Consider the following 26372-nt stretch of genomic DNA (forward strand, 5'->3'; position numbering starts at 1 on the left):
GCCGCAGCCAAACAGGCGGGTGGACTTGTGAAGGCAGGTGAATGTTTAGGGCGATAAGCAGTCTGTGATATGATGCCGTGGACGCCCTCCGCAAATGTTGCAAGGCCTAGAGTCTCTCTGCCGCTGTTGGAGGCGTGCCGCCGCTGCAACCGGTCCCAGCGCCCCACCAGCTGGGCCCCAGTCTGAACCCGGCCCACGCTTTTTCGACTGTGCAGGCCGCAAATGGAGCGTTCACCCTGCTGCAATATGTGGGGGTTGAGTAGGCAGCATCACAGACTGGTGGCCTCTCCCGCCACCACGGCCTCCGAGTTGGCAAAGGAGGCCCGCAGTGCGATCCCGCCGCCCAGCCAAGCGGTACACGGGACTAGGCAGCGGCGATCCCCCCCAGCAAGCAGTGGCCTCAGGTGCAGAGGGGAGGAGGTGCTACATGTGCTCACAAGTTCTGGTGCTCCGCGCTGATTCTTGTGGCCTCAGCAGTGCCACAGGCAGGTGTAACCAGGGCCCAGCTCGGTGTCCCGTATGCAGCGTGTTATGGTGCTGCATGATACCGGCACTCACGGTTCCCGGGGCAGCCGAGAGCGCGTCACAGAAAGCCGGACGAGCCCTCCATCCCCAACGTGCGATGCCAGTGGAGGCCGCTGAGTCCTGGGTGCGCAGCAGGGCGCCTAAACCTACCGCACCACCCTCCTGCCTCCAGTCTGCCGCATTCTCACTCCTCCTCTGCCTCCTCCCCCAACAGGATCCATGCAGCTGCCATCTTGCCCCAAACGCTCCGGACAGAATCTGCTCAGTCCGTCCATTGAACTAGGCCCGGGCCTTTAGCGCACCGCCGCGGTCATCCATGCTGCCTGCCGGGTTGCACCTCAAATTTCCGGAGTTTGTTGCCTCATGGAAGTCCGGGATAGTGGTGATTAGGTGCTAGAGCCGGGAGAGCTTCAGCGCTGTGCGGCCATCCTGTACACAGTGTAGCCACAAGCCCTCCTTTGGGGCATACATAGCATCAGATTTCGTCCTCACTGGATATATTGCCTAACGCCTAAACTAGCGATGCTTGGTGTCTCCTTTCTACGCCCTCCAGAGCCTTTGACTCTCACCTGGCAGCAACATGGGTCCCCATTGGCAAGAATGGCTGGATGACTTTGAAGACTTCATGAAGGGATCACAAGTCACCAACCTAGATCAGCAGCTCATTGCCCTGCGTAACTGGAAAGGTAAAGACATTGGTCATATCATCAAAGAACTGCTGATGGTGTTTGCACGTCCTATCAAGACATGAGAGACGCACTAAACAGGAATTTTCTACACAAACGCAATTTTGATTATGAACACTACACTTTCGATGAAAAGGATGAATCCATTGGAGACTTAATTACGGGTCTGAAACGCCTAGCCCGAAACTGCAAATTTGACAACTTAACTACTGAGGATACCTTCTGCCTACGAATCATAGTTGGAGGTGAATCAGAATGACTACCTCGTTGTCTGCTGAAGAAACATTACTCACTGGATGACATTGAAGAACTGACAAGAGTCAATCATTAGCCCAAAGAACATGCTAAGAAAATGAAAGCAGGAAAAGTAGAAAAACGCGAACAAGCGTTCCGTTTTCAGTTTCATCTGAAAGCACGATGCCAGTCGGAACAAGGGCGAACTCCCAAATCCACAGACCATATTCGCAGCACAAAACAGAGTTGAGGCAGTCGAAGACAATAGGTAGAATGTTATCGCTGCAGCCAAGAATATCGAAGTAGGATCTTACCAGGCCATTGGTCCATAATGTCGCTGTTGTGGAAAGGAGAATCACTTCGAAAATCTGCAGAGCCTCTCAAAAGGACTTGTCGCAACCCTCAAAAGATTCCAGGTACCGTCACCATGTGAAAGTAGTACATGACAGGCAATAATACTAACCAGCTCGTCACGAACCAACTTACAATCCCATGTTACATACAGATCTCAACGCTCATCATCTCGTGAGTCATCATCCCTCCCCCGATTTCTCAAGACAGTGATGAATATGTGTGCATGGTAGCTGATTCCGACAGACTAAAGAAATACCAGAGACTGCATATTCAAATGGGAAATCATCCAGCAAAGTTTGTACTAGACAGCGTAACATCTCTTAACTATATATGCATTGTGGAATACAGTAAAATGAACCAGAAACCTAAGCTGCAGAAGGCTGCTGTGCGTGTGTACACCTGGATTTTCAAAGAACCACTACCATGTCTAGGACAATTTCACACATCCCGGACATACAAGGACAGAATGGCGCATGCCGAGATCCATGTCATTGATGGGCCCGAAGCTGCCAACTGCCTTCTCAGTCTGCTCACTGCAAAATGCCTGAAACCTGTAGATACTGTACAAAGTGGATGACGAACCAGACATCGTAAGCAAATTTCCCAAATTGTTCACCAGGCTTTCAAAATGTACTAATTTTAAAGTTCGGCTACACATCAATAAACAGGTAACACCTTCAACAAGCTGTGGGCGATGAGTTACAGGACTTATTGAGGGCTGATATCGTCCGCGCCAGTTGCACTTCAATTTAATTTATTTCTCCTTTCACATCCCCTCTCAGCCTGCTCTGCTATTTCCCATTTGTTTCTTATTTTGATTCTGCCTGCACTCCCTGCCTACTTTTCTGCCGTTTCTTCCCCCTCCCATCCCGCTCCCACCTCTCAGCCGATAGTCCCTCCCCCTCCCCTACATATGTCGGGCGCTGGCGCACCAAAGGCGCACCAAAGGCAAGCCCGTCTCCGCCCATCCGCACCTGGACCGCGCCCAGGCCCCCGGAAACACGGAAACACCACGACGCCCGACTGCACTACGATACCAACACCCTCCACGCACTCAACCCCGGTCGAGAACACACCTGCGCACCCCGAAGCGCACCCAAGGACCCTTCACCTGCCGGAACTGCAACTTCTCCAGCATCCGGCCAGCCACACCGCCCACCAGGAACCCAACTACCTCAGATGCATCCTCCTCAACACCTGCTCCACCCTCACACACGCCGTCGAACTCTGGGACCTCCTCCACTCAACTGCCCTAGACGTCGCCTTCCTGACAGAGATCTGGCTGAACCCTGCCTCCACACCCGACATCGCTATTGCCATCCCGGAAGGATACAAGATCACGTGCAGGGACCGCACCAACGGAACAGGAGGAGGAATCGCCATTGTCCACAGGAACACCCTCAGAGTCTCGACCAACACCGACGACACCCTCAGCACCGCCGAACACATGCACTTCCAGATCCACACCGATCCCAACACCACCCTCAGAGGAACCCTCATCTATATTCCCCCTGGACCCTGACCACTGTTCAGCGACTCCATCACAGATTTCATCAGCACGCACACCCTCGCCTCCACGGACTACATCCTCCTAGGAAACCTGAATTTTCATCTTGAGAACAACAACGACACCAACTCCATCACCCTGCTTGACAACCTCGCCAACATCGGACTCAGACAGCTCGTGACAACACCGACCCACATCGCCAGCCACACACTCGACCCCATCTTCACCGCAAGCCCCCATGTCTCCTTCAACCGCACCACCGATCCACACTGGACCGACCACTACTGCATCCACTTCACCTTCAGGAAGCCCACCAAACACCACCGCACCCAACTACTGCCTCGACGATGCTGGAGCAAAGTCACTGTTGACCAGCTCACCACCGCCCGCGCTCAGAACCCAACCGCCAACACCACCGACCCCGACGCCATCGCCCGCAATCTCAGACAATGGATCGACGACTGTGCCAACATCCTCGCCCCGCTCAAGACACCGTCCAACAGCCACACCAGCAAGAAAGCCACCTGGTTCACCAAAGACCTCCAGGACTCAAAAAGAACATGCCGAAAGCTGGAGAAGAACTGGCTCCGCGAACGATCACCAGACAGCTACACCACCCACAAGAACGCCACCCAGAAACATCACCAACTCATTAGAGCCGCCAAGAGTGCCTCATTCAAGGACCGCCTAGACAACAATGCACACAATAGCAAGGAGCTCTTCAACATCGTGAAGGAACTCTCCAACCCCAGCTCCAACGCCAACGACATCCCGCCGTCACAAGACCTATGCGACTCTCTGGCTACCTTCTTCCACTGCAAGATCACCGACATCCACAACAGCTTCAACACCACGACCGCCCCAACGCCCACCACCACCACCACACGCTCCAGCCATCTACTCTCCTGGACAAGCTTCAACGACAAGGACACCATCGATATCATGAAGACCATCAACTCCGGCTCACCGCTAGACCCATGCCCCCACCACATCTTCAACAAAGCCGCGCATCCATCGCACCCCATCTCAGCAAGGCCATCAACATCTCCTTCGTGACAGCTACATTACCGGAAAGCTGGAAACAAGCCGAGATCAACGCCCTACTCCAGAAACCAAAGGCGGACACCAAGGACCTCAAGAACTTCCGGCCCATCTCCCTGCTCCCATTTCTGGCCAAGGTCACTGAGAATCAACAAACAGCTGACCCGCTACCTCGAAGACAACAACATCCTGGACCCATCCCAGTCCGGCTTCCACAGCAACCACAGCACCGAAACCGCCCTCATCGCCGCCACGGATGACATCAGGACCCTGCTAGACAACAGAGGAGCAGCAGTCCTCATCCTCCTGGACCTATCAGCCGCCTTCGACACAGTCTGCCACCGCACCCTACGCACACGTCTACACAACGCCGGAATCCAAGGGAAGGTCCTGGACTGGACAACATCCTTCCTCACTGGCAGAACCCAGAGCGTCCGCCTCCCCCCTTCCACTCCAATGCCACTAAGATCATCTGCGGCGTTCCCCAGGGCTCGTCCCTCAGCCCAACACTGTTCAACATTTACATGGCACCCCTTGCCCACGTCGTCTGTCGACACGACCTCAACATCATCTCCTACGCTGATGACACCCAGCTGATCATTACCCTCACCAAAGACCCTCACACAGCCAAAACCAACCTCCACGAAGTAATGAAGGCCGTCGCCGACTGGATGAGGATCAGTCGACTGAAGCTAAACTCGGACAAGACGGAGGTTCTCATCCTTGGGTCCACCTCCTTGGCCTGGGACGACTCCTGGTGGCCGACCGCACTGGGAACCGCCCGACTCCCACAGACCAAGCACGCAACCTGGGGGTCGTCCTCGACTCCACCCTCACCATGACTAGGCAGGTCAACGCCATCTCCTCCTCCTGCTTCAACACCCTCCGAATGCTAAGCAGGATCTTCAAATGGATCCCCACTGTAACAAGAAGAACAGTCTCCCAGGCCCTTGTCACCAGCAGGCTGGACTACGGTAAAGCCCTCTATGCAGGAGCATCGGCCAAACTCCTCAGATGGCTACAACGCATCCAAAATGCCTCGGCACGTCTTATCCTCGTGTGGACTGGGCTTGTGGATCAGGGATGATAGATACACCAGGTTGCGAGTCAGGGACGAGAGTGACACCGGGTCGTGGAGGTAAAGATGGTTTTATTGGGATCACACGTTTTGATTTTAGCATCAAAGTTCTCCTGGTTCTAAATGTAAGTCTTTCCTTGGCAAACTGACTGGGATCCGTTTTGGCGATAAGGTTGTTTCTTTCTTAGTATTCTGGTCTCAGTTCTTTTCATCAAGGTCTGGTCATGGAGGCGACTCCCTTGGCTCCGGTTTCCCATGCAAAAGAAGACCAACAGAGAGGGAGCCGTTAGTTCTACTGTCTTCTGGGGGTTTTGCACCTTGGGACCGTGTGAAGTGAGGCTGAGGGGGGTTCACCGGTGACAGACGTGCAACTAACTTCAGTCGGTGACGTGGGGAGGGTTTACAGACGGTGAGGGATAAACGCGGGGTAATGGAAACGAGAGGTTGGGAAAGACGAGGGAAAAACAAACACGGGACTTTTTACACTATTTACACACGCTTGCTTCCCACCCAAGCCGCCATACGATGCCGTACCTGGGGCAGCCACGCTCCTCCCCCGGGAGAGTGGCACGGCGGCTCACGGGGTCGTTGGCCTCCTGGCTCTCCGTGGGACTCTTCTCCGCCTCCTCCGGGATGTTCTTCGGGGATTCTTCGTACTCCTTCGCTGCTGCAAACTCCAACCTGCTCTCCGACGCCGCTGCTCGCCTTCTCCTCCTCCGGGGTGATGTCACACGCCACAAACATCACTTCCTGGGGTTTATCCAATCCGACGTGGCTGACGTGTACAGGAGGAGTGTTCTCCTCCTCCGTGAACGCCCAATTAAAGGCGCAGTGTTCCTCTTCGTCAAGTTCGTCCTGTCCTGAATCCCAGGGGTCCGTCTGCAAGGAAGGAGGCATAACTGGGTAATTTCCGGGTGTTCACCACTCCTCGGTTCCACTCCGCCTCACTCTGTTACACCTCGACATCACCCGCCGCAACCACATCACCCCCCAACTGAGAGATCTACACTGGCTCCCCGTCAATAAGAGAATAACCTTCAAGCTTCTCATCCACGCACACAGAGCCCTCCACGACACCGGCCCAGCATACTTCAACAGACTACTCAGCTTCTACACCCCCACCCGCAAGCAAACGCTCTGCCGACCTCGCCCTCGCCGCTGTCCCCCGCATCCGAAGAATAACAGCCGGAGGCAGATCCTTCTCCCACCTCGCCGCCAAGACCTGGAACACCCTCCCCACCAACCTACGGCTGACCCAAGACCTACTGGCCTTCAGGAGACTACTCAAGACCTGGCTCTTTGATTGGTAGTAGCGTCCCGCGCGCCTTGAGACCCTCACGGGTATGTAGTGCGCTTTACAAGTGTCCTGATTGATTGATTGATTGATCAGTGATATGATTACTCAACTGAATGGGGCAAAGGTCTTTTCCAAATTGTACCTAAGGTTATCAGCTTGAGCTTTATGAGAGGTATCACTATATCACCACATTTTCAACTTATCAAGGCCTTTTCCGATACAAACGCCTCAATTTTGGCACTTCATCAGCCGTGAAAATATTTCAAGAAGCAATGAGGCGATTTCATTCATCACATTTCCATCTCCTTCAACTACAGCAATGACATCCTGTTGTTGGATGACACCATCAAGGAGCACGACAAAGCTCTGGATCGGGTATGTCACCCCCTTTTGGAAGCTAATATGACTCACAATCGAGATAAATGTGAGATTCACAAATCCACGCTAAAATTCAGTGGTCACATTTTCTCCACCAAAGGGCTGAGGCCTGATCCTAAAAAAGTCACTGCATGAACTTACACTTCCTTTCCCCAAGACGCCAGTGACATGATGTCCTTCCTGGGAATGGCTAGCTATTGTCAATCAATTAATCGGGTTTTATATAGCGCACTACTCACCCGTGAGGGTCTCAAGGCGCTGGGGAGGGGAGGTAGCTCCAGATCAGTCGTAGAGCCTGATAGTTGTGTGCCCGACGCATAAAGTACTACATCACCATCAGCTATTCCTTACGAGAACTCACAAAGCAAGGTCAACCCTTTCAATGGTCTGCAAACTGAGCAAGCATTCACCAGAATCAAAACGGCTGTATGATCAGCCACCAACCAGGCATACTTCAATCCTCGCAGGAAGACCAAAATCACTGTAGATGGTAGTTCGGTGGAACCCGAGCTATTCTTGCCCAATATGAAAACGAAGATGACCAACAACATATTTTAGGGTACGCCAGCGTGCAGTTTGACAGACAAGAGAGAGTATACTGTCAGCCAGAAAAAGGAAGCCTGGCAGTCATCTGGGCCTTTGAGCATTTCTATATCTTTATTTATGGGAAACATTTTACTCTTATTATGGTTCATCAGGCCCTCACAAGCATATTTGGCAACCCTCGAGCAAAGATGCCACTTAGGATCAAGCGCTGTGGTATTTGCCTTCAAGAATGCACCTAGACAATCGTCCACAAGCCAGGAAAGGCAGAAAACCCAGCTGACTACATGTCAAGACATCCTAGGACATCATCAAAGACGAGACACTTGTTGGCTGGTGAATACATTCATTTCATCATTGATCATGCAAGACCACCTGCTGTTCCACTGGAAGCAATCACAGAAGCCACGGTTAAAGATGCTACGCTCCAAGACATAATGTTTCACCTTCAAGCAAACTCATGGAGACACCTCAATGAACCACATGATGCCAAAGGAGTTTACTCACACGATCTGGCTTCCTTCTGACATGTCGAAGAAGAACTTACAACTACTGACAACAGATTATTACTACGAGATAAACGGATTGTCATACCGCAACTTTAACGCAGGGCGTCATTAATTTGGTGCCTGAGGGGCACAGGGGCATAGTGACCACCAAAAGGGCACTACGAGGATGAGTCTGTTTTCCCTCTCTCGATTAAATTGTTAAAGCCACACTTCGGGACTGTCCTCAGTGCCAACTGGTAGGGTGAGAAGAACCATGCCACCCATTGTAGATGTCCAACTTGCTAGACGGCTTGTGGCAACATGTAGCCATTGACTTTTTTTGGCCCTTTAATTTCTGGCAGTTACATTATCGTCATAATGGACGAGTACTCAAGATTTCCCGTCGCATAACAAGTATCGTCAACATGAGCAACCATCATCAAACCAAACCTGGATGAGGCCTTTGATGCATGGGGCATCCCCAAAGTAGTTACAATTGATAATGGCCCTCCATTTAACGGACATGCCTTTTCAGAATTCGCCAGCTACCTCAACTTCAAACACCGGAAAATCTCTCCCAAGTGGCCTCAAGCCAATGGGATGGTAGAGAGGTTTATGGCCACACTAAATAAAACCATACCATAGGCAGAACCAACCAGGCAAGATGTTCAGCTCGCTCTGAATGAAGGAGTAGGAGCATATGGACCACGCCTCATAGTCAGCTTGATCTGTTTTCTTACTTTTTTGACTATGATTCAGTGCTACTGCTTAGTGCGGGGACACTCCTTGGAGTAGCAGGCACTCTACAAATCTCAAAATAAATAAATAGCACCACTGATAAATGTCCAGCCACTCTGATGTTGGGTAGGACATTGCGTACTACAGTGCCAATCATGGACACTGCGATACACACAAGTCCTCAGCAACATGATCATGCAGCATTGGCGGAAGTAGACAGGACCAAGAAAGACAAACTTAAAGAATACATAGATACTCAATGGAGCACAAGGCCATCTAACATTCAGAAAGGAGATTGGGTGCTAGTCCCACTAGAACAAAAGACAAAGACGGATAGCAGATACTATGGCCAACCCCTGTGAGTAATCAGCCCCAAAGAGACCTTGGTCACAACTGCCTCGGCAGACAAGAGAATCACACAAAATGTGTCTAATTTCAAGAAGTGTGATCCAGCAGCTAATGCCCTAGTGGAAGATTCGGAACATGACCCTGATGAATCAAGTCAAGAATTACGTAGCAGTGAAAGAGTTGATGTCACTTCAGACCTGAGGAATTCGATGGAACCAGACCCACCACGTTGGTTGCAGCGAAACACTTGTTGACCCACTCGGCTCATTGAAGAACCGTAAGAGTGACTGTTCACTGAACATTCTCCTGGGGTTGGGCGGGGGATGTAGTGTCTGCATGCATACTGCATCAGCATAGTGCTATGGCCATGCAGGCTGGGGCAAGGTCGGAAGAAGGGAGGTGATAGACCGGATGAGGAAAGGGAGGGGTCGGTAAGAGGTTGGAGGAAGGAAAGGGGCGAGTGCCGCAGTGAGTTCTGGCACAGAAAATTAGAGAAAATAAATAAAAAGGAGGTTATTACATCCAAACATTGTCCGTCATTATTTACAGGACACAACAAGACTGGAATGATTCTTCATTCCTCAGTGAGTGGTATTATAATCAAACTTCATAATACTCATTTTAACAACCATTGAAGGTTGAAAGCCTGTTCTCAGCTATCAATCACTCCATGGTTCAGCCCTATCGGGCCAATAGGCGGCTGCGCTCAGTTGAACTTCCTCTGGCCGTTGTACCTAGGATTAAGAAGGCCAGAAGTGGGGGTCGGCTTTTTTCTTAAAATGCTGCAAAACTGTGGAACTCCCTTCCTCTGCACTTAAGAAAGGAACCCAACCATCAGGCCTTTTGTATACTGCTGAAAACGTGGCTCTTCCCCTAAATGACTCCCCCGTTGCCCTAGTTTTTTTAATTGCTTAGCGCTGGGATTCCTCCGGGTAGCTACGCGCTCAATAAGCACTACTTCATCTGAAGGCTACACACCATAGGCCAGGCGTGTGTCTTGCACCTCATAACCTATCGCCACGTGCTTTGTTCCTGGCTGTCAGTGCCTGCCCTCATACACTTGTACTCAACTCACACGCAAACTCATCTCCTCAACCTCCTACATGTTTCACTCAATTCCAGCCCAATGCATGCAGATGGGATGACCATTACAGATCCTACTCACCAGTGCATGTCACAGTATGCAGTGCAGTAAACAGCACACACTGCCTTAAAACACTTACAGAGCCATAGCTGAACCTTCAACACATCCTATGCACCATCAGCATAAAAGATAAAGCATAGCCTGGCACCTTCCAATATCCCCAAATTGCAGCTTAATAGAACTCCTCTTCTACCAATTTCACTTATTCCCCTTCCATACCACCACCTTCTATGTGCTCTACAGGATACCGGTACCTAATACACAATATGTGGATGACAGGGTATGTTGTTTCTGTGCATTCTCTTTTAGGAAGCCATTTGTAAATATATCTTGACATAAACAGAATTTGACTTCAAGGAATGGAACTGGAGTTGACTGATGAATAGTGATTCTCAAGCCTTAAACTAATGATCTTTAGTGAAGCTGCATTTTAAACACCCCTCTTATTATGAAAAGACAGACCTTCTGCAGACTGACAAAGGATTATCTATAGAGCTTTCTGAAGGTGAGAAGTGACGGGATACAATTCGACACAGGCACATCATTAGAGTTACTTGTGTTTCCTCTAATAGGTTGCGAGGTTAAAAGCTTTATGATGACCTAGGTGCATGAGTAAAGCTACTTGTGTTCTCAGTAACAGAGATGAAGAGCCTTGACACGTGTATATCTAGTTCTGTGTGCGCCTCGAGTGATGGAATAGCATGGGTGCTGGTGAAGAAGGGACGTGTGTTAATAGGTCTGTGATAAGCTAGCAAGACTTTAAGTATGTACTGACCTGGTGCACCACTAGAAGTGTGACCTCTTGAAACCTGGCACAAGTGTTTCTCTGATGAGTTATGTTTCTATTTTCCTCCCTCATGTTCCTGCAGTCAACACCATCTCAGCGCTTTATAGACAATGAATTCCTCCAGTATGCGATTGGAAACAAAGACCGAGGCCTATGCTGGCAGACCACTGCCTGGCACAACACACGGACGACAGCCTCCGCGAATCCTGATCGTAGACGTGCTACCTCCGTTTTGGACTGGCACCTGCAACAGCCTTTGTGAAGCTCTGGAGAACTTCTTCTCGTTGGCCTGCAGCCTGGGCGGTCCCTGCCGTATACCCCTCTTGAGCGTGTATGCTGCACAGACCCAGCATGAATGCCTCCTTCCATTTGTGGTGAGTATTTAATTCCCACTTGTCAAATCATCGCCAGGGTCTGTTATAAACCCTTCTTCTTCCTGAAAGTATCATCTGATATTACCCATCTTGAAACCTTATTGCGCTTATTTAATCCTGGGTATCCTGTGAGTGTTTCAAACGCGTTCCCACAGAAAAGGTGCTTATGCACTCCCTAAGTACCACTGACTGATCACCTTCACATGTAAACTTTACTGTCAGCCTTGGCTTTCAAAGACTTCACTCTACTTCATATCTCACACTTGTAAGGGAATGTAGCTCCTCCAATTCCTAGATGAGTATCCCAGTTGTGCAAAGTAACCCTTTCCCCCAGAATCATACAGTTCTGCATCTGTCCAGGCCCTGGTCCTCTCACAAGACTGCCATATTGTCTGTCTTAGCACCATCCACAGCCTTTCACTGGCCTCCATGTGAAAGCTGTTCATCACATCAAAGGGCAACCCAGATCAGCTACTTCACCTCAATCCACTTGGAACTGCTCACATAGCAGGGGGACATCACTTGGACATAAGGTAGGAATGATACATTTCCTGGCCTGTCTGGTGGAGAAAAGGGCTCTTTCTGGTGGACTTTGCACAGCACAAGTAGATCACTTTCCAGAATTAAGTGAAAAATTACAAGATTGAGAAAACCAAAAAGGAGCATTCTCATTCGTGAGCTGTAAAGAGCAGAGTGCATACCCTTCCCTAAAACAAATAGCAGCCACCACCCCCACTCTTAGTGCCAGCTCAGGGTTGCATCAAAGCACTGATATGGACAGAGCTGTAACAAAGGATGAAAAGAGAAGAAACATGGGGTCTACTAGGAGGAGCATTGTGGTTAAAGGGATTGTCGCAAAATTGTTATAACCCACATGTGAGAGTAATAGTGTTTTTTTCCCCTGAACATTAGGAACCAGCAGTGACATAGTATTAGAATGCTGTTTTCAGAATCTCTCTTAACTTTGTAATTGTCTCCTAAATATTGTCTACAAAAAGTTATCCTATTGTAGTTAATGGTTCAGTATTTTTCTAAATGATATTCAGGACACAGTATTTATATCAGATTAAAGTTCTGTGTGCGATATTCTGACATAATGTGCCAGACAGGTCTAACCTCTGCATCCAACTGGAACTGTGCACTCTTCTGCCCATTATCGCATCCCCCGCTGCCCACAACAGTAAGAATAAATTAGTCCAGTATAATAAAAGGGAAAACAATGGGGCAAGATAGAAAACAGAGACAATGGTTATTACTACTGTGAATCGTCACTCTCCTGGGCAATGCTGTATGCAGGTAAAAGTGTATATCTAAGGACAAGATGAGATATATTAATATTCCATCAGTAAGGTGTTGCATCTAATCTTAAAAAGTAGAAAGGAAATGCCTTTATAGTATCTCAGTGTAACCAGCTTTCTGTGGTCGGATGTGAAGCTTATATTCCTGAAACTTCAACGTCAATATACTTTTGGCAAGCTCATTTCCTTCTGCTTCGTGAATATGCTCATTCTGACGATGACCGACCTGGGGCCTGGTTTAGAGTTTGGCGCAATGGTACTCCACCACAAATGTTGACTGCTATCCCGGCTGCCTTATTACAAGTGCATTATATCCATGGCCACTGGAATTATGCAGCAGGGTGGGACCAAATTATTCCTGAGCGGTGACTAAATTATGCAGCGCGAAAAGGCGACCATGAGGTGGAATTCTTACGTTTTCTGATAGTGATACTTCGTTATTTTGTCATCCGTACACTTGGTAACACTTTCTGGACAAAGGTTTCACCTCATTAGCATCAATTTAACACCCAAATACTGCAATAATCAACTGAAATGTGACCAGTTAACCTTTGCAATTGGCTTTCCACTGCATGGCAATGTGTTGCTGCGGCTTTAGTGACTGTTGATCCGTTTCAGCTCGAACACATTTTTGTCGTTAAAATCTGAAGATGATGCGGCTGATGGTGGATTCTGTGGCAGGTGCAGCGAATCCACAATTAGGTTGAAAATGCCAGGGTTGCAACGCGCCAGTGGCCCTGATTACACTCGAATGCACTTATAATTAGGCGGACAGGATATCCATCACTTCTGTGACAGAGTATCCATTTGATAAACTCTAAATCTAGCCCGTAGCTTTCAACTGGTTTGTTTGTGCAGCTGAAAACTAATTATATTCGGTGGTGCCTGTGACCAGCAATTGTGACAACAGGTTTTCTGGGACACTAGGGTAGTCAGGGGTTACTGGGTTCCAGTTTCATCTCTTGAAGTCGTTCACCGCTGTTTTTCTGGGGCCATAGTAGTTTTGAATTGTAGGCTGGATAACCACACGTTCCTCTGTAGCCCATGACTCTCAGGGTAGCAAGACAGGAGCCCAATGCTTACTCAAGATGGAGAAGTGGGTTAGACATTCAGATTACAGTCTACACAGGTAGGCAGTGTCCAGTCAGTGCTTCACTTTATAAAATAAAATGTTTAATGACAGAAAAATACTTTACCCATAAAACTAAGAAACACAGTCAAACCTGGCGTCCCTGTGACCCTCTGGACCCGCGCTCTTACCCTGAGCAGTGTAATAACACCTAGATGCCAAGCACTCTAAGCATGGTTAATAATAGAGAATATACACCATGTTGCTCAGGGTTTTGCTTCATATTTAAAGCACCAGAACCAATATGTATAGTAATTGGGCTTCAGAAGTTGAAATGTTTCTTGTCCGCCCCTTTGTCCCACCACTCAGGGCAACAGAAGTGCCCACCCATCCTTGGAGAGGACACCGCTCTAGTGGTGTTACAGATAGGGTTAGCCGTGCCTGGTGCCTAGGCACAGCTACTGTCCCGCTAGTTCAGTATGCCACCTGGCTAGCTCCAGGAGGTTAGTGGCTAGTCAGGGCTCCAGTTTACCCTGCTGCCCTCAGATGAGATGAAAAGGGATGGGGCCTGTACCGCAGAGCCCACCCCGCTGGTTAAAGAGATATCTAATAAAATCAAGATAATGGGGGAAAGAACCCAGTAAAATGCAGATTATGTAGAATTGAAGAAATCAAAGTCCCAGATTAAAGAAACCTACTTCTGTGTCAGATTTGTAGGTAAGACTTCTGTTGTGTACAGCAAACCAAAACATGGAAAATGATACTGGGTAACATTAAGCAGATTCCTGGGTAAAACCAAGATGATCCATGCCTCTCTGTCCACGTCCTTGTTGGCGTCTCAGGTGTCCTGATGGCCTGCCTCCTCTTAATTGTCTTGGGAATCCAAGTTTCTACAATGGTCACCAATTCAATAACTGTAATTTAGTCTGAGACGACTCCCAAAAATGCTGGAACAGGGTCTGTTGACAACCTCCAAAAGCAACACAGTGGAGCTCGGAGACCAGATCGGAGTAGTTGCTGGAGAGTCATTGTTTAAGAAGCCGCTACTAGACTTCAGAGCCTCAGATCAAACACTGAAACAAAAAACAATGAAACTCCATCTGCTTAAACCTTATTGCATGATTAAGTCATCGTAACCATCCCAGCTCACTCACAGAAGTGATGTAAGACTGTAAAGGACATAACTGAAGCCATAAGGTATCCAATCTCAAACATGCACAAGCTAGCATGTTTGCCCTTCCAGACCTGGAACCCATCCATTAGATCAGAGGCTTGTACCCGAACGGTAGGTTTCATTCTGGCAGCGGTAAAGATAGGCTTCTGCTCACACCCATCAATGATACTGCTGCCTCAGCCCCCGTCATCGTCCATTTGACTCCTCTCAGGTGTCCTATCCTTAGCTGATCCAGGGTCCTCCCCCAGGTCTCCCCTTTGCGGTCTTTCATGTTTCTTCACAAAGATGCTGCGGTTAGTCTTCCTCCTTCACGTGACCCTCCATTCCTAACTGTGGACCCTGGTCATTCTCCTCCCTCCCAGGTCTTTGTTGTCTTCTCTTGTATCGTTCCTTCTCAAGGTGTCCCTTTGTAGTTCACTCAGGTTGGCTGGTATATCTTCTTCCTCCCAGGTGTCCTGCTCTGTCTTCCTGATTCATATGTGTCCATCTTATTTTTTATTTTAGTTTTGATCTATGGTTCTTCAACTAGGTGAACCTCTAATTTTCCCCCAAGTGTCCTGATCTACTTCTTTGATTATTCTTGCATTGTAGCAACTGAGTGGGAACTTCCAGCGCCTACAGTCCTGTGTCGCGGAGCTGAGGGCTGTGCCCAGGGAGGGCTCCTTCCACCCCAAAACAGAGTGCCTGAAGCGGGCTGTGCAGGACGGACTGCAGCAGTTTAAGCAGCACTCCCGTCTTCTGAGGGCCGGAGGAGGCCTCAGCAGCTGCTCTGTGGAGGTGAGAGCTTACTGAGAGGCCAAGAGATGATAGGGAGCATGGGTTGGATGGACAGGTGGTGAGTGAGACTGAGAAAAATAGACATAGAGTGAACAGAAATGCTGAGAGATTAAATGAGCAGTTTAAAAAAAGCATGCAGATACCAAAAGGGTGCCCTGGTGCGAACCAATGGCCAAAGGACAAGGTCGGGCAGTCCCATCCTGATCGCAGAGGGAATAGATGAGTTCCACTAACTTATGAAACAGCATAAAGTTAGTTTGCGAGCGGATGGAGAGGGGAAGAAAATTTCAGTATTTAGGTACAAGATGCAAAAAGGAGTGTTCACCCTGCCAGGCACACCAGACCTTAGGAACAGTTACAAGATGTGGAGAGAAGGATCGTAGCACATGGGTGAGATTGTATCGTTACTTAAAAGCAACGTGGTCCAAGCCTGTGAAAGGCATGGTGGCACATGTACATGGATTTGGTTGGGTTAGGTGTTGCTTATTTTCTGCATCAGGACACTCTTTTGGGGTAGCTGTTGCGCTATATAGAAAAAATTGTTTGTTTGATTTTTTGGCTATAAGGAGCCAGTGTAAAGCAATCAGGTGATGTTAAATTGGTGCGTGCTGGGAAAGATCGAGGAGGAGGCGAGCAGCAGGGGGAACATCCTTTACAACGGAACTTTTACAACGCGGTACCGTTACCATGCAGGTTTTACAACGAAAGTCGTAACAACGACTTGCGCTGAAGGGCGCTGTAGGATAGGGAATGGTTTAATTTACTATCCAAAACCTTCCCTACTATCCACGGGGACTGGAGTTGGAATAGTAAATTAAAATATTCCACTATCCAGCGCCCCCCAACGCTTGTTGTAACGACTTGCGTTGTAAAACCTGCGTGGTAACGGTACGCATAGTAATACCACGCGTTGTACCGTCATACATTCGAGCAGCAGCATTAAATAAAAAGGTGAAGTTGAGCATTGAGGTAGTGAGCACGCCCAAGAAAGACCACTTCCCATGGCCCAGTCAGGAGAGAACAACCCCCCACATACAGTTGTCTTCACATGGGTGGGAAGAAATGGAAGGGATTTCCTGAGAAGGCAAATGTCATAGAAGCATGTTGCAGAGACCTGAGCTGTATATGCTTCAAATTAGAGGTGAGTTAAATATAACTCCAAGGTTGCGAATGGCAGAGGAAGGCTTAGGAATTGGACCGAGGTCCTTCTGCCAGCAGTAGGTGACGAGATGAAGGTGGAGTGACCAAGCGGTAGGACTACGGATGAGTCAAAATGAAATTTTAACCAGTTGACGCTCAGCCAGTTGGCTACATGAGATTGGCAACTCTCGGAGCCTCTGCTGTTGGAGTTGGTGTCGTAATAGAGTCGGAGAAGAATTCAACTGTCATTGTCATAAGATGTAATCTGCAGGCTGTAGGTCTCGATGAGTGGGGCTATGGGAGAGGGTTATGGGGGACATTTATATGGAAAAGAACTCCATGAAGAACCCAGAGGAGCACCACCGAGTAGAGGTTCAGATTTGAGCATGGGTCCACGCCCAAAGAAATTAAGAAAACCATGCCATGGCCTGTCCTTGAATGTTAGTCTGGAGGAGATGGTGAAGTAGAAGGGAGTGGGGCAGCGTGTCAAATGTGGTGGATAAATCACGAAAGAACAGGGTGGCGGCGCCTCATTCCTGATCCAGGATCATTCTGAGTTTATTTGGGACTGCCACAAGAGTCGTCTCTGCGCTGTGATGTCGGCAGAACCCAGACTGAGAAGAATCCAGTATGGAGTTAGGTTCAAGATGAGGATAAGGGAAAACTAGCCTGTTTTCCAGGCTCTTGACCATATAAGGATGAAGAGATATGGAGCAGTGGTTGAACAGAACCAGGTGGTTTCAACTTAAGGGAATGACAAGCGAAGGCTTCCAATTTACAGGAACAGTGGAAGTGAGAAGAAGAAGTCCGTAACAGCACAGAAGATGGCGTTGGTGACCTTAAAGAAAATGGAGGGGATACAAAGGGTTTCAGAAGGACACCACTCTGATTTATTTCACTAGCCTTAGACTGAGTTAACAGCCCTAACCTGAATCTATAAGGCAGAGCGACTGAGAGACCAAGAGCTGCACAACATGCTTTTTGTTTTAGTGCCTGGGTGGGCGGTGTGGCATCACAGGGGAAACAAGCTTTGGCAAAATCAACAGGTCGTGCGTTTACAATGTAAGTGTTAAACTATTGGCTTTATCAATACTTGTTTGTAAAGCTTTGTAGCAAAGTAAAAGAAAATTCTTTTACAATACTTGAGTAAAAATATTTATTTTTTTAGAGTATCTCTAGACTGAACATTCGATTCAATATTTCCAATCTGTGTAAACAGCGTGGTTTATTATTCAGGTTTAACACATGAAACTGTCAACAGAATCTTAAAAAGTCTTTTGCACATGATACAACTCAAAAAGAACAGAAAAGTATTTATAGGTACATAATGAACATAACAGCTGTCTGAGGAAATGGCAGAATGTAATGGAGAACGGTTGTCATTTACTTTCTGAAAGACTGGGAACAAAAAAAATGCTTCAGTCATTTGGTGCTTACAGTAGTCCAGGGATCAGATTTATGGGCCTCCAGAAGAAGATATTTCCCCAGTGATGCTTTTTCCTTAAATGAAATGAAATGAATGAAATGAAAATGAGTTTTATAAAGCGCAGAATAGCTGCCCGGAGGCGTCCCAGCGCTGAAAGCTAACAAGTGTTGCCCGTGGGGCTGAGTACAGGAGGAACAAACTATTTGTTAAACAGGAAAGTTTTTAAATTTTTCCTAAAAGAGGTGAGGTCCGAGTTGGACCTGAGGTGAAAAGGTAGACTGTTCCACAATTTGGCCGCGTTCAAAGAGAAGGAGCGACCTCCTGATCTAGATCTTTTAACCTTTGGCACAACAGCCAGTAAGGCCTTGGTAGATTGAAGTTGTCTGCTGGGAAGATAGGGGGTGATTAAAGGGCGACTAATCAGTGGCCCAGTTTCCCAAAAAGATTGATGAGCAACACAAAGGGATTTGAAGCTGATCCTGTCTTTCACCGGGAGCCAATGTAATCTTGTCAGCCCGGCCTTCACAGAGGTTCTGCGGGGAAGCTGAAGCAGGGTTCGAGCCGCACAGTTCTGAATTACCTGCAACTTTTTTAGTGTGGAGTCAGGGGTCCCAAGGTACAGCGCGTTTCCAAAGTCTAGCCTGGCAAGTATCAGTCCCTGGACCACGATTTGTCTAGTCTCAAACGGTAGTAATGGAAGAATCTTCTTCAATACTCTAATGAGGCCAAAACAGGTGGCAGATAGTACAACGGCCTGATGATTAAACGTCAGGGACTTGTCCAACCAGACTCCCAGGCTCTTGATGGCATCCCTGGGGACTGGGGGGGTACCCAAGCATGTTGGCCAGATCTGATTGATCGTGGATGGTGCTAGATGTCCCAGCATCATAACATCTTGTCTCCATTAAGTTTGAGACAAGACAGGGTCATCCATCTACTGACCTCGCTCAGACATCCGGTCAGGTCCACTGCAGGATGAGTGAGTGTAGCAGCCCCCCTGCCCCTTCCTGCGCCAATAATGCTGCTTCTGTGTGCCGTGTCCTGGAACTTGATGCAACTAATGGAAACCAGGAGATAATAGAAATTATCATATGCCTCCCTTTAGAACGACACCTGGTGGCCCGCTTAACTCTGACCCAACCCCACACTAAAAGACTACGCCTGCAACCTCGGCTGCATCCCGGACAGCAAACTCACCATGAAACAAGTGATCAACACGGTCTCCTCGCCTGCTTCCACACACTCCGCATGCTCTGAAGAATCTTCAAATGGCTCACCATAAGCACGAGAAAAACAGTCACGCAAACCTTTGTTCAGTATCAAGTAATACATGTACATTTCAAGAAATGTCATTATATAAATAATCATTGAGCGCTTTAGGGTGCTTTATAATTCTCCTTGGTCTTCTCCCAACACCGTTAAGTAGAACATTTCCTCCAACTTCTTTCCGGAAACATTCTCAGCACAGACCGTAGACGCTCCTTCATCCATCCTAACATCCATTCTATCCAAACCTTCTTGATCCCACTCTTGTTCCTACTTGGGATCTAATCTTTTGTTACTTCCTTCGTTCATTTTTCCTGATTCATACAACTCTACTCTTTTAAGATTGCAGCGTTTTCCATCCTCTAATCTCACAGAATTTGTCATTGCTACAACAATGTGTTGTGGTTCATAACATCTATTTTTTTAATCCTCATCCACAGTCCCACTTTCACATCTGTATGTTTTGTGTTGTACTTTTCATCATAATATTTTTTTAATTTGTCATGTTGCTGCAATAGATTATCCCTAGCGTCTAGCCATGACCATCTCACACGTCCTAAAGAAGCCAACCCTCCAGGGTTCCTTCGATGTTGACTTTCTCCCACCATGTGTTCAAAAAGTGTGAATTTTGTAGCCTCCATCTCAGTGACTCTGTACATAACATTTTTAAAATCTATACTTCCCAAGGAATATTGTTCCTGCAAGCTAGGTGAGTGGCAGCTTTCAACACTATTGTAGCGTTCCACCGTTCTGTTACACATGGGATTTCTGCTTGGCTAGGGTATGCACCCAAGCCAGGCAGAACCCACCACTTTAGTCAGGGCAAGTAAGTTACACACCAAAGATAACCTGTGCTCACCTTCTGGTAGCTTGGTACAGATTAGTTAGGCTTATCAGAGGCAATATGTGAAGCATTTGTGCAGCACTCTCTCACCAGTACCACATTAAATACACCACCAAAGAGACTCCACACAAAGTTATATACAAAAAATATATAGTATATATACATAGGCGAACATCACTTACAACGCATTTTTTACAACGCACTACCATTACATCGCAACCATTACAACGCAAACCATTACAACACATTGCGCTGGGGGGCGCTCTAGGATAGGGAATATATTTAATTTACTATCCAACACCTTCCCTGCTATCCACGGGGACTGGAGTTGGAATAGTAAATTAAATAATTCACTATCCAGCGCCTAAAAGCATTATGCGTTGTAATGGACTGCGTGGTAAAAACCGCGTTGTAAAGGCATGCGATGTAAAAGCATGCGTTGTAGTGACACCAATCCTTATACATAACATAGGCCAAAATGACATACAAATTACGAATACTGTGCATATCATGCTAAACCTGGAATCGTTATCCTTACAATGGAGGCCAGAAGACATATACCATTGCATCAGGGCATGGAATGCAGCAGTTTGTGAACAATGACATTAATTAGTGCAAGCAATGTCACCTGGTTAAGAAGCAGAGCACATAGATCACCATATCTAACTATAGTGTGCAAGAACCCCTGTGCTCCTACTACGACAATTACGGTAGATTGGGTGAGCCCTGTTAAAGTGGCCACTTTCAAAATAAACTGTAGGGCTCAGGGAAACCTGTGCAACAATTATGGGTTATATGGTCATTTCCAGGGTTACTCTCCGCGGCCGTCTCAACCTCCGCATTTGGGGAGGCATCTGATCGCCCCTGCGGGGACAAGTATGCCACGCAATAATACAAGGTATTCACAGAGCTTGAGCCTAGAAATGCTGAAAAAGCCTCCGTCTGTGAAACTGATTATGGTCGACCAGGACCAGAGCACCTATCAATCTCCTACTTCGAAATCACAACAATGTGTATCATTGGGACTCGGAGGTCGGTATGGGGGCTTGGATTCGGCCTTAAAATGAATTCCTTGCAGCTGCCCGCGATGTTGCATGGTCAGCTGAGCAACATTGTTTCCGGGCTCACCTTACATCTGCCTATGTGTGCGGCCACAGGGTGGTAAGTGGCGTGTTGACATGGCTCGTTGGGTGAGGTGGGGCTGGGCCCTGGGAAAGTGGGTGGCCTCACCCACTGTGCCCCAGTGGTGGTTTTTGCTACACAGCTTCATCAAGTACGCCCGTATGCCACTGTTCAGCCCCATATAAGATGGGGAGAGCGTGTCTATATTGAGTCGTGTTTGGACTTTGGCAACAAGCAAATCCAAACTGAGGGCTACTCCCCTGGTAGAGTGGTGCTGAAACTGAGCAAAGTGTTGCATTTGCCAGGGGGAACCAAGAAGGTGGACCGCTTCTCGTAGAGCGGTGGAGAGGATGAAAATACAGCACCGCACTCGCCGGGGGACAACAAAGTAGGCTCTCTTCCTTTGGGTGGTGCAAGAAGGGCAATAAGCACAGCACTCAGGCTCTAACTGACTGGCAATCTAGTGAGTACTCTCAACCACCCAGTAAGGAGCAGGCAGCAGGGCAACAGCAGAAGAGCAGTCCAGATGAGTCCTTTGAGCAGCTCAGCAGACCTTCTGACAGAGGTTCGGTTCCAGTTCCAGAACTGCTCTGAAAACATGGCGTCAGAGCCCCTACACTTCCACTCAATTTTTCTTTGATCTGGGGTGCACTTCCAATATGCCTTAGAAGTGCACAACACTCCCTTTCAACCACAGTCCAAGCTCAGTAGGGGGTAAATCAGCCCTTTGTGTGAGGCTATGTCCTAGCCTCACATAAAGGACATAGCCTCTACAAATGTAAGTGCATCCACCGCCCTCTCTCCCAGCCCAGGAAGACTATCAGTATGCAGATGCTTCTCCTATCACACCAACCCCTCCCTGTGTTGTGGCTGTCTGGAAAGTATGCACAAGGTGTAGCTGTCAACCAGGCCCAGCCATGGATTGGAGTCAGGCTGCAAAGCACACAGAGTTATAAGCACAGAGAAATGCCCACTTTCTAAAAGAGGCATTTCTAAAATAGAAATGTAAAATCCAACAACGCCAATAAGCAGGATTTATCACCACTATTCTAAACATGCCTAACATGTCAACGTCACTCTTTTCAGATCAGTACATTGTGCATGCTTAGTTTAGACCATGCACAAGGTACGTCCTACAAAAAAAGTATTCCAAGTGCCTAGGCACTTTCGGAGGACCAGACTCCATCTGGAACTTGGCATGTCAAGACATACTCTAACCTGTGAGACCGATACCGTGAAAAACGACATCAGGGTCCTGAAAGCACCAGCTAACTCACTCAAGGATTGCCTGAAAGACACATTTGAGCTCCCTGGGAACCCTTGGCAACAGCAAGTATAAAAAGCAATTGCCTCTCTTCAACTTGAAGGAACAGCATTAAAATCCGAGTTGCCCCAACGGCTAGGGCGGTCGACCTTGAATCTGGGAAACCAGGTTCGAGTCTCGGCAATGACGCTGAACATCCTGTGATTCTGGGCAAATGACTTAATCGCCCGTGCCTAACAAAAATGAATGTGTGTCCTCATGTAACGCAACTGGTGCTATGTAAAGCGCTCTGATACCCGATTTGGATTTGGGTCAAGTTTGCGCTATATAAAACTCTGTAAAAAAAATTAGGACACAGGCCCTGGAAAATGTCTGAGTCCCATAGTGTAGTGCACAGAGAAGAGACGCCTTCATGATCTTGAGAATGGGCACAGCCGAGGCACTTTTTGGGCATATTGCAAGATGTGGAAGTTCGACTGGCCTAGTTGTGGGGTTTACAAAGCAGCTACTCTCCAGGAATTTGCCCAAATCTGCTGTATATAAGTTGAAGAGGAGGCGTCAAACCCACTTTCATTGTTCAGGGCCACCTTCTCTCTTACATTCAGAATCCCAGCATTATCATCCTCTTCACTCCCCTCAGTTGAAGATTCAGTAACCCCTTCCGCAATACATTTGACTCTCTCATGTTTGCATATTTTCATTTTACAAACATGCGCAAAATGTCCAATTTTTCAACAAGCACTGTATTGTTGTTTTATCACAGGACCATTCCTGTCATTAGCAAGCTAGTTCTTACTATCACATCTATAAAATCTAAGCCCTTTGCTCGTGGATTTTGTTTTCTCATCTTTCTTAGGTAACCCTTGCTAGACTTGTTCACCATAACTCTAGCAACTGGTCCACTATTTACATCTGTGTTATCTTTCTTGAGGGCTTTAGCCCATCTTCTGGACAACTCAGCCTTTTCTACAACTGACACTACATCTTTCAAAGGGCTATCTCCATCGATCCACAACCTTTCCTTGATTAAGGGATTATGGGCATTTATTGACTGTTGCGGTTCAGAAGGAGGGACACTTACAACGGGACTAGGTAAATGGGGTTTTATTTTTATAAACGTTTTTTTCTTCCTTTGAGTCTGTCTTTCCCGTGCTAAAGTGGCAGGGTCCAAAGTATCAGCAAGGGCACTAAACCGGTGAGGACTGGTTCGTCTTCTTTCTTCTTCGGGGTGTTCCAGGCTTCTGTCTCGGGCCGGGTCCCAACGCCACATGCGGGGAGAGAAAGAGAGGCTTTAGACTCTACTCTGCAAACGTTCTACAACCCTTAGGACCTGTCGGGAAGTGAGGACACCTGTGGCTTTTAGTGCTTGTATAACCCGTTATGTTGTAGGGTAAGTGAAGGGTCGTTTGGTAGGGAGGGACGGAGGGTACGAGTTGGGGTTTAGGAAAATGGGAAGGAAAGAGGTCGGGGGGGGGGGTTTACACTATTTACACGGCGTTTCCATGCCGTCCAAGCCAACCCGCTACCCGCTCACGCACCTGTGTGAGCCACACTCCTCCGTGGGTGTGGCTGGGCGGTGCTTGAGAACGGTGGCCTCCAGGCACAGCTACTCCTGCTCTCCGGTCGTCCACGATTTCCTTTGTGAAACCTTCTCTGTTCTCTGCGGTCTCCCTTCGCTCTCCTCTCCTCCAGGTGTCGAGACGCACCTCCCTCTTGGCGTCCTCCTTTTTCTCCGCTCCTCCGAACACGTCAGATGGGGGCGTGTACGATTCCTCCAATGGGGTTGCTTGGCAAAACAGTGCGTCACAATGGGGCGTGCCATTCCTCTCCTTCTCGGTGTCCTTAAAGGAACAGTTCTCCTCGGAATCTTGAACTTGCCTCCACCACGCCCCTGACTCTGCTCCCCATGGTTCCTGATACGACGAAAGAGAGGAGTGGTCACTGGAGCTGTCATTTTTAACAGACCACCAATTAGTGTCGGTCCATACCACCCCGCTACATGACATCTGATCTCTAGTGCGCTCATACTATATAACCCGAGAGCGACAATCCAGAGTATGCAGTTACATATTTATTGCCGCGGGGCTATGAATTGGTAGGAGGCGTGTTTTTGTTGTAGTTCGTTTTATTTTAGCTAATAGATTATCGGTACAAGTCTTTCCTGTTGAGCCTCTACGGGGAGATCGGCTTCTCTCCTGCCTGGTCTTCCGGAGTACTCCCTCCTCCCTTCTGCGGACGGGGCTCCTCCTCCTGCTGGGCTCCGGAGGCTCCGTTATGTCCGCCCTCGCCGACCACCGAGGAAGCAAGCAGAAGAGAGGACAAGTAAGTACTCTGGTGTCAAAGCCACGGGGTATTGAGGGGGGTGGGGTGAGTAAGGGATGTGAGGGAGTCACCCGGTGCACTTATAGAAGGTATCGTGCCAGTGAAAGACGGTGTTTGCTGATGCGGGTACCCAGGCGCTTAGCGGAACTAATTACTCTAAGTCAGGCGTCTGCCTTTCCTCCTCCACCACCCCAGGAATCGTTCACGTACCTTGGCTAGCCGTACCCCTCCTGGCGTACGGCTGGGCGGCTCGTGGGGTTGGCCTTCGGGCTTAGCTGGTCCCGTCGATTGGCTCTCCCCACTCTCAGAAGTCGCCACCGGTCCCGACGATTCTTGATCCGAAGATGCCGTGTTCCGTCTTCTCCTTTCCGGTCTCTCCTCCTCCGCCAGGTTCTCCTCCTCCGCCAGGTTCTCCTCACTTATCCAACTCGCTCCTCTGCTCCACTCCTCTATGCTGCTTCCCGCCTCTCCGCTCTCCTTCACTCTGTCCGCTCCTCCGGTGTAGTAACACACCTGTGGACTGTCGGCGCCGCCTTTAATCGGATTGCGTGGCTCCTCCTCCTCCATCATACTTCCAGTCCACTTAAAGGGCCCCCAGTCCTCTTCTTCCTCGTCATCGCAACTATACCTCTCCTGTTCCGACCATCCAGGGGGCTGTGTAGGCTGCGGAGATAAGAGGGGGGGTCGCACAAGATTAATGGGGGCCCCTCTTCGGGGCGTGACACCGTGCCCAGGTTACACAATTCATCATTGATTCATTCTTGTCTTGTTTCCTGTGGAAAAACTTGTAACATGTTATGCAAATGCATTCTTTCGGGAAGAAATATGCGTATAATTATCTAAGAACTTCACTAATTACATTTTCATTTCCTACATTGTCACCCTTGGACAGTTGGTTAGAGACCCTCCAACCCAACGGACCTAAAGAGTGAAGTAGCAATCCTTCCGGACATATTAATGGTGGAACTCTAGTTTAGGAAATGTCCCTTCCACTGTGACAAAGGTCCTGGTGGCTTCCCTGGAACACACAAGAATTATTTGGGTGGTTCACGCTAATGCTTGGTGCAGGAGTTGCCGTTTTTTAAAGTGGATTCGTTCTAAGAATGTCCTTAGTCCAGTCTTCACCACCTTACAACGTACTGCAGGTA

General features: G+C 48.3%; 1 protein-coding gene across 1 annotated transcript in view; it reads left to right on the top strand.

Annotated features, from left to right (window-relative positions):
* The window catches only part of M1AP (meiosis 1 associated protein), a 359391-nt gene that overhangs the window by 9186 nt on the left and 323833 nt on the right, over positions 1–26372 (top strand). Inside the window, exons 2-3 of the mRNA XM_086964406.1 lie at positions 11231–11522; positions 15655–15840. Coding sequence (XP_086820532.1) covers positions 11259–11522; positions 15655–15840 — 450 coding nt within the window. The 5' untranslated portion in view covers positions 11231–11258. The remainder of the gene's footprint in view (positions 1–11230; positions 11523–15654; positions 15841–26372) is intronic.

The sequence above is a fragment of the Lissotriton vulgaris genome, chromosome 3_2, assembly GCF_964263255.1.
Source record: "Lissotriton vulgaris chromosome 3_2, aLisVul1.2, whole genome shotgun sequence".
Taxonomy (NCBI): Eukaryota; Metazoa; Chordata; class Amphibia; order Caudata; family Salamandridae; genus Lissotriton; species Lissotriton vulgaris.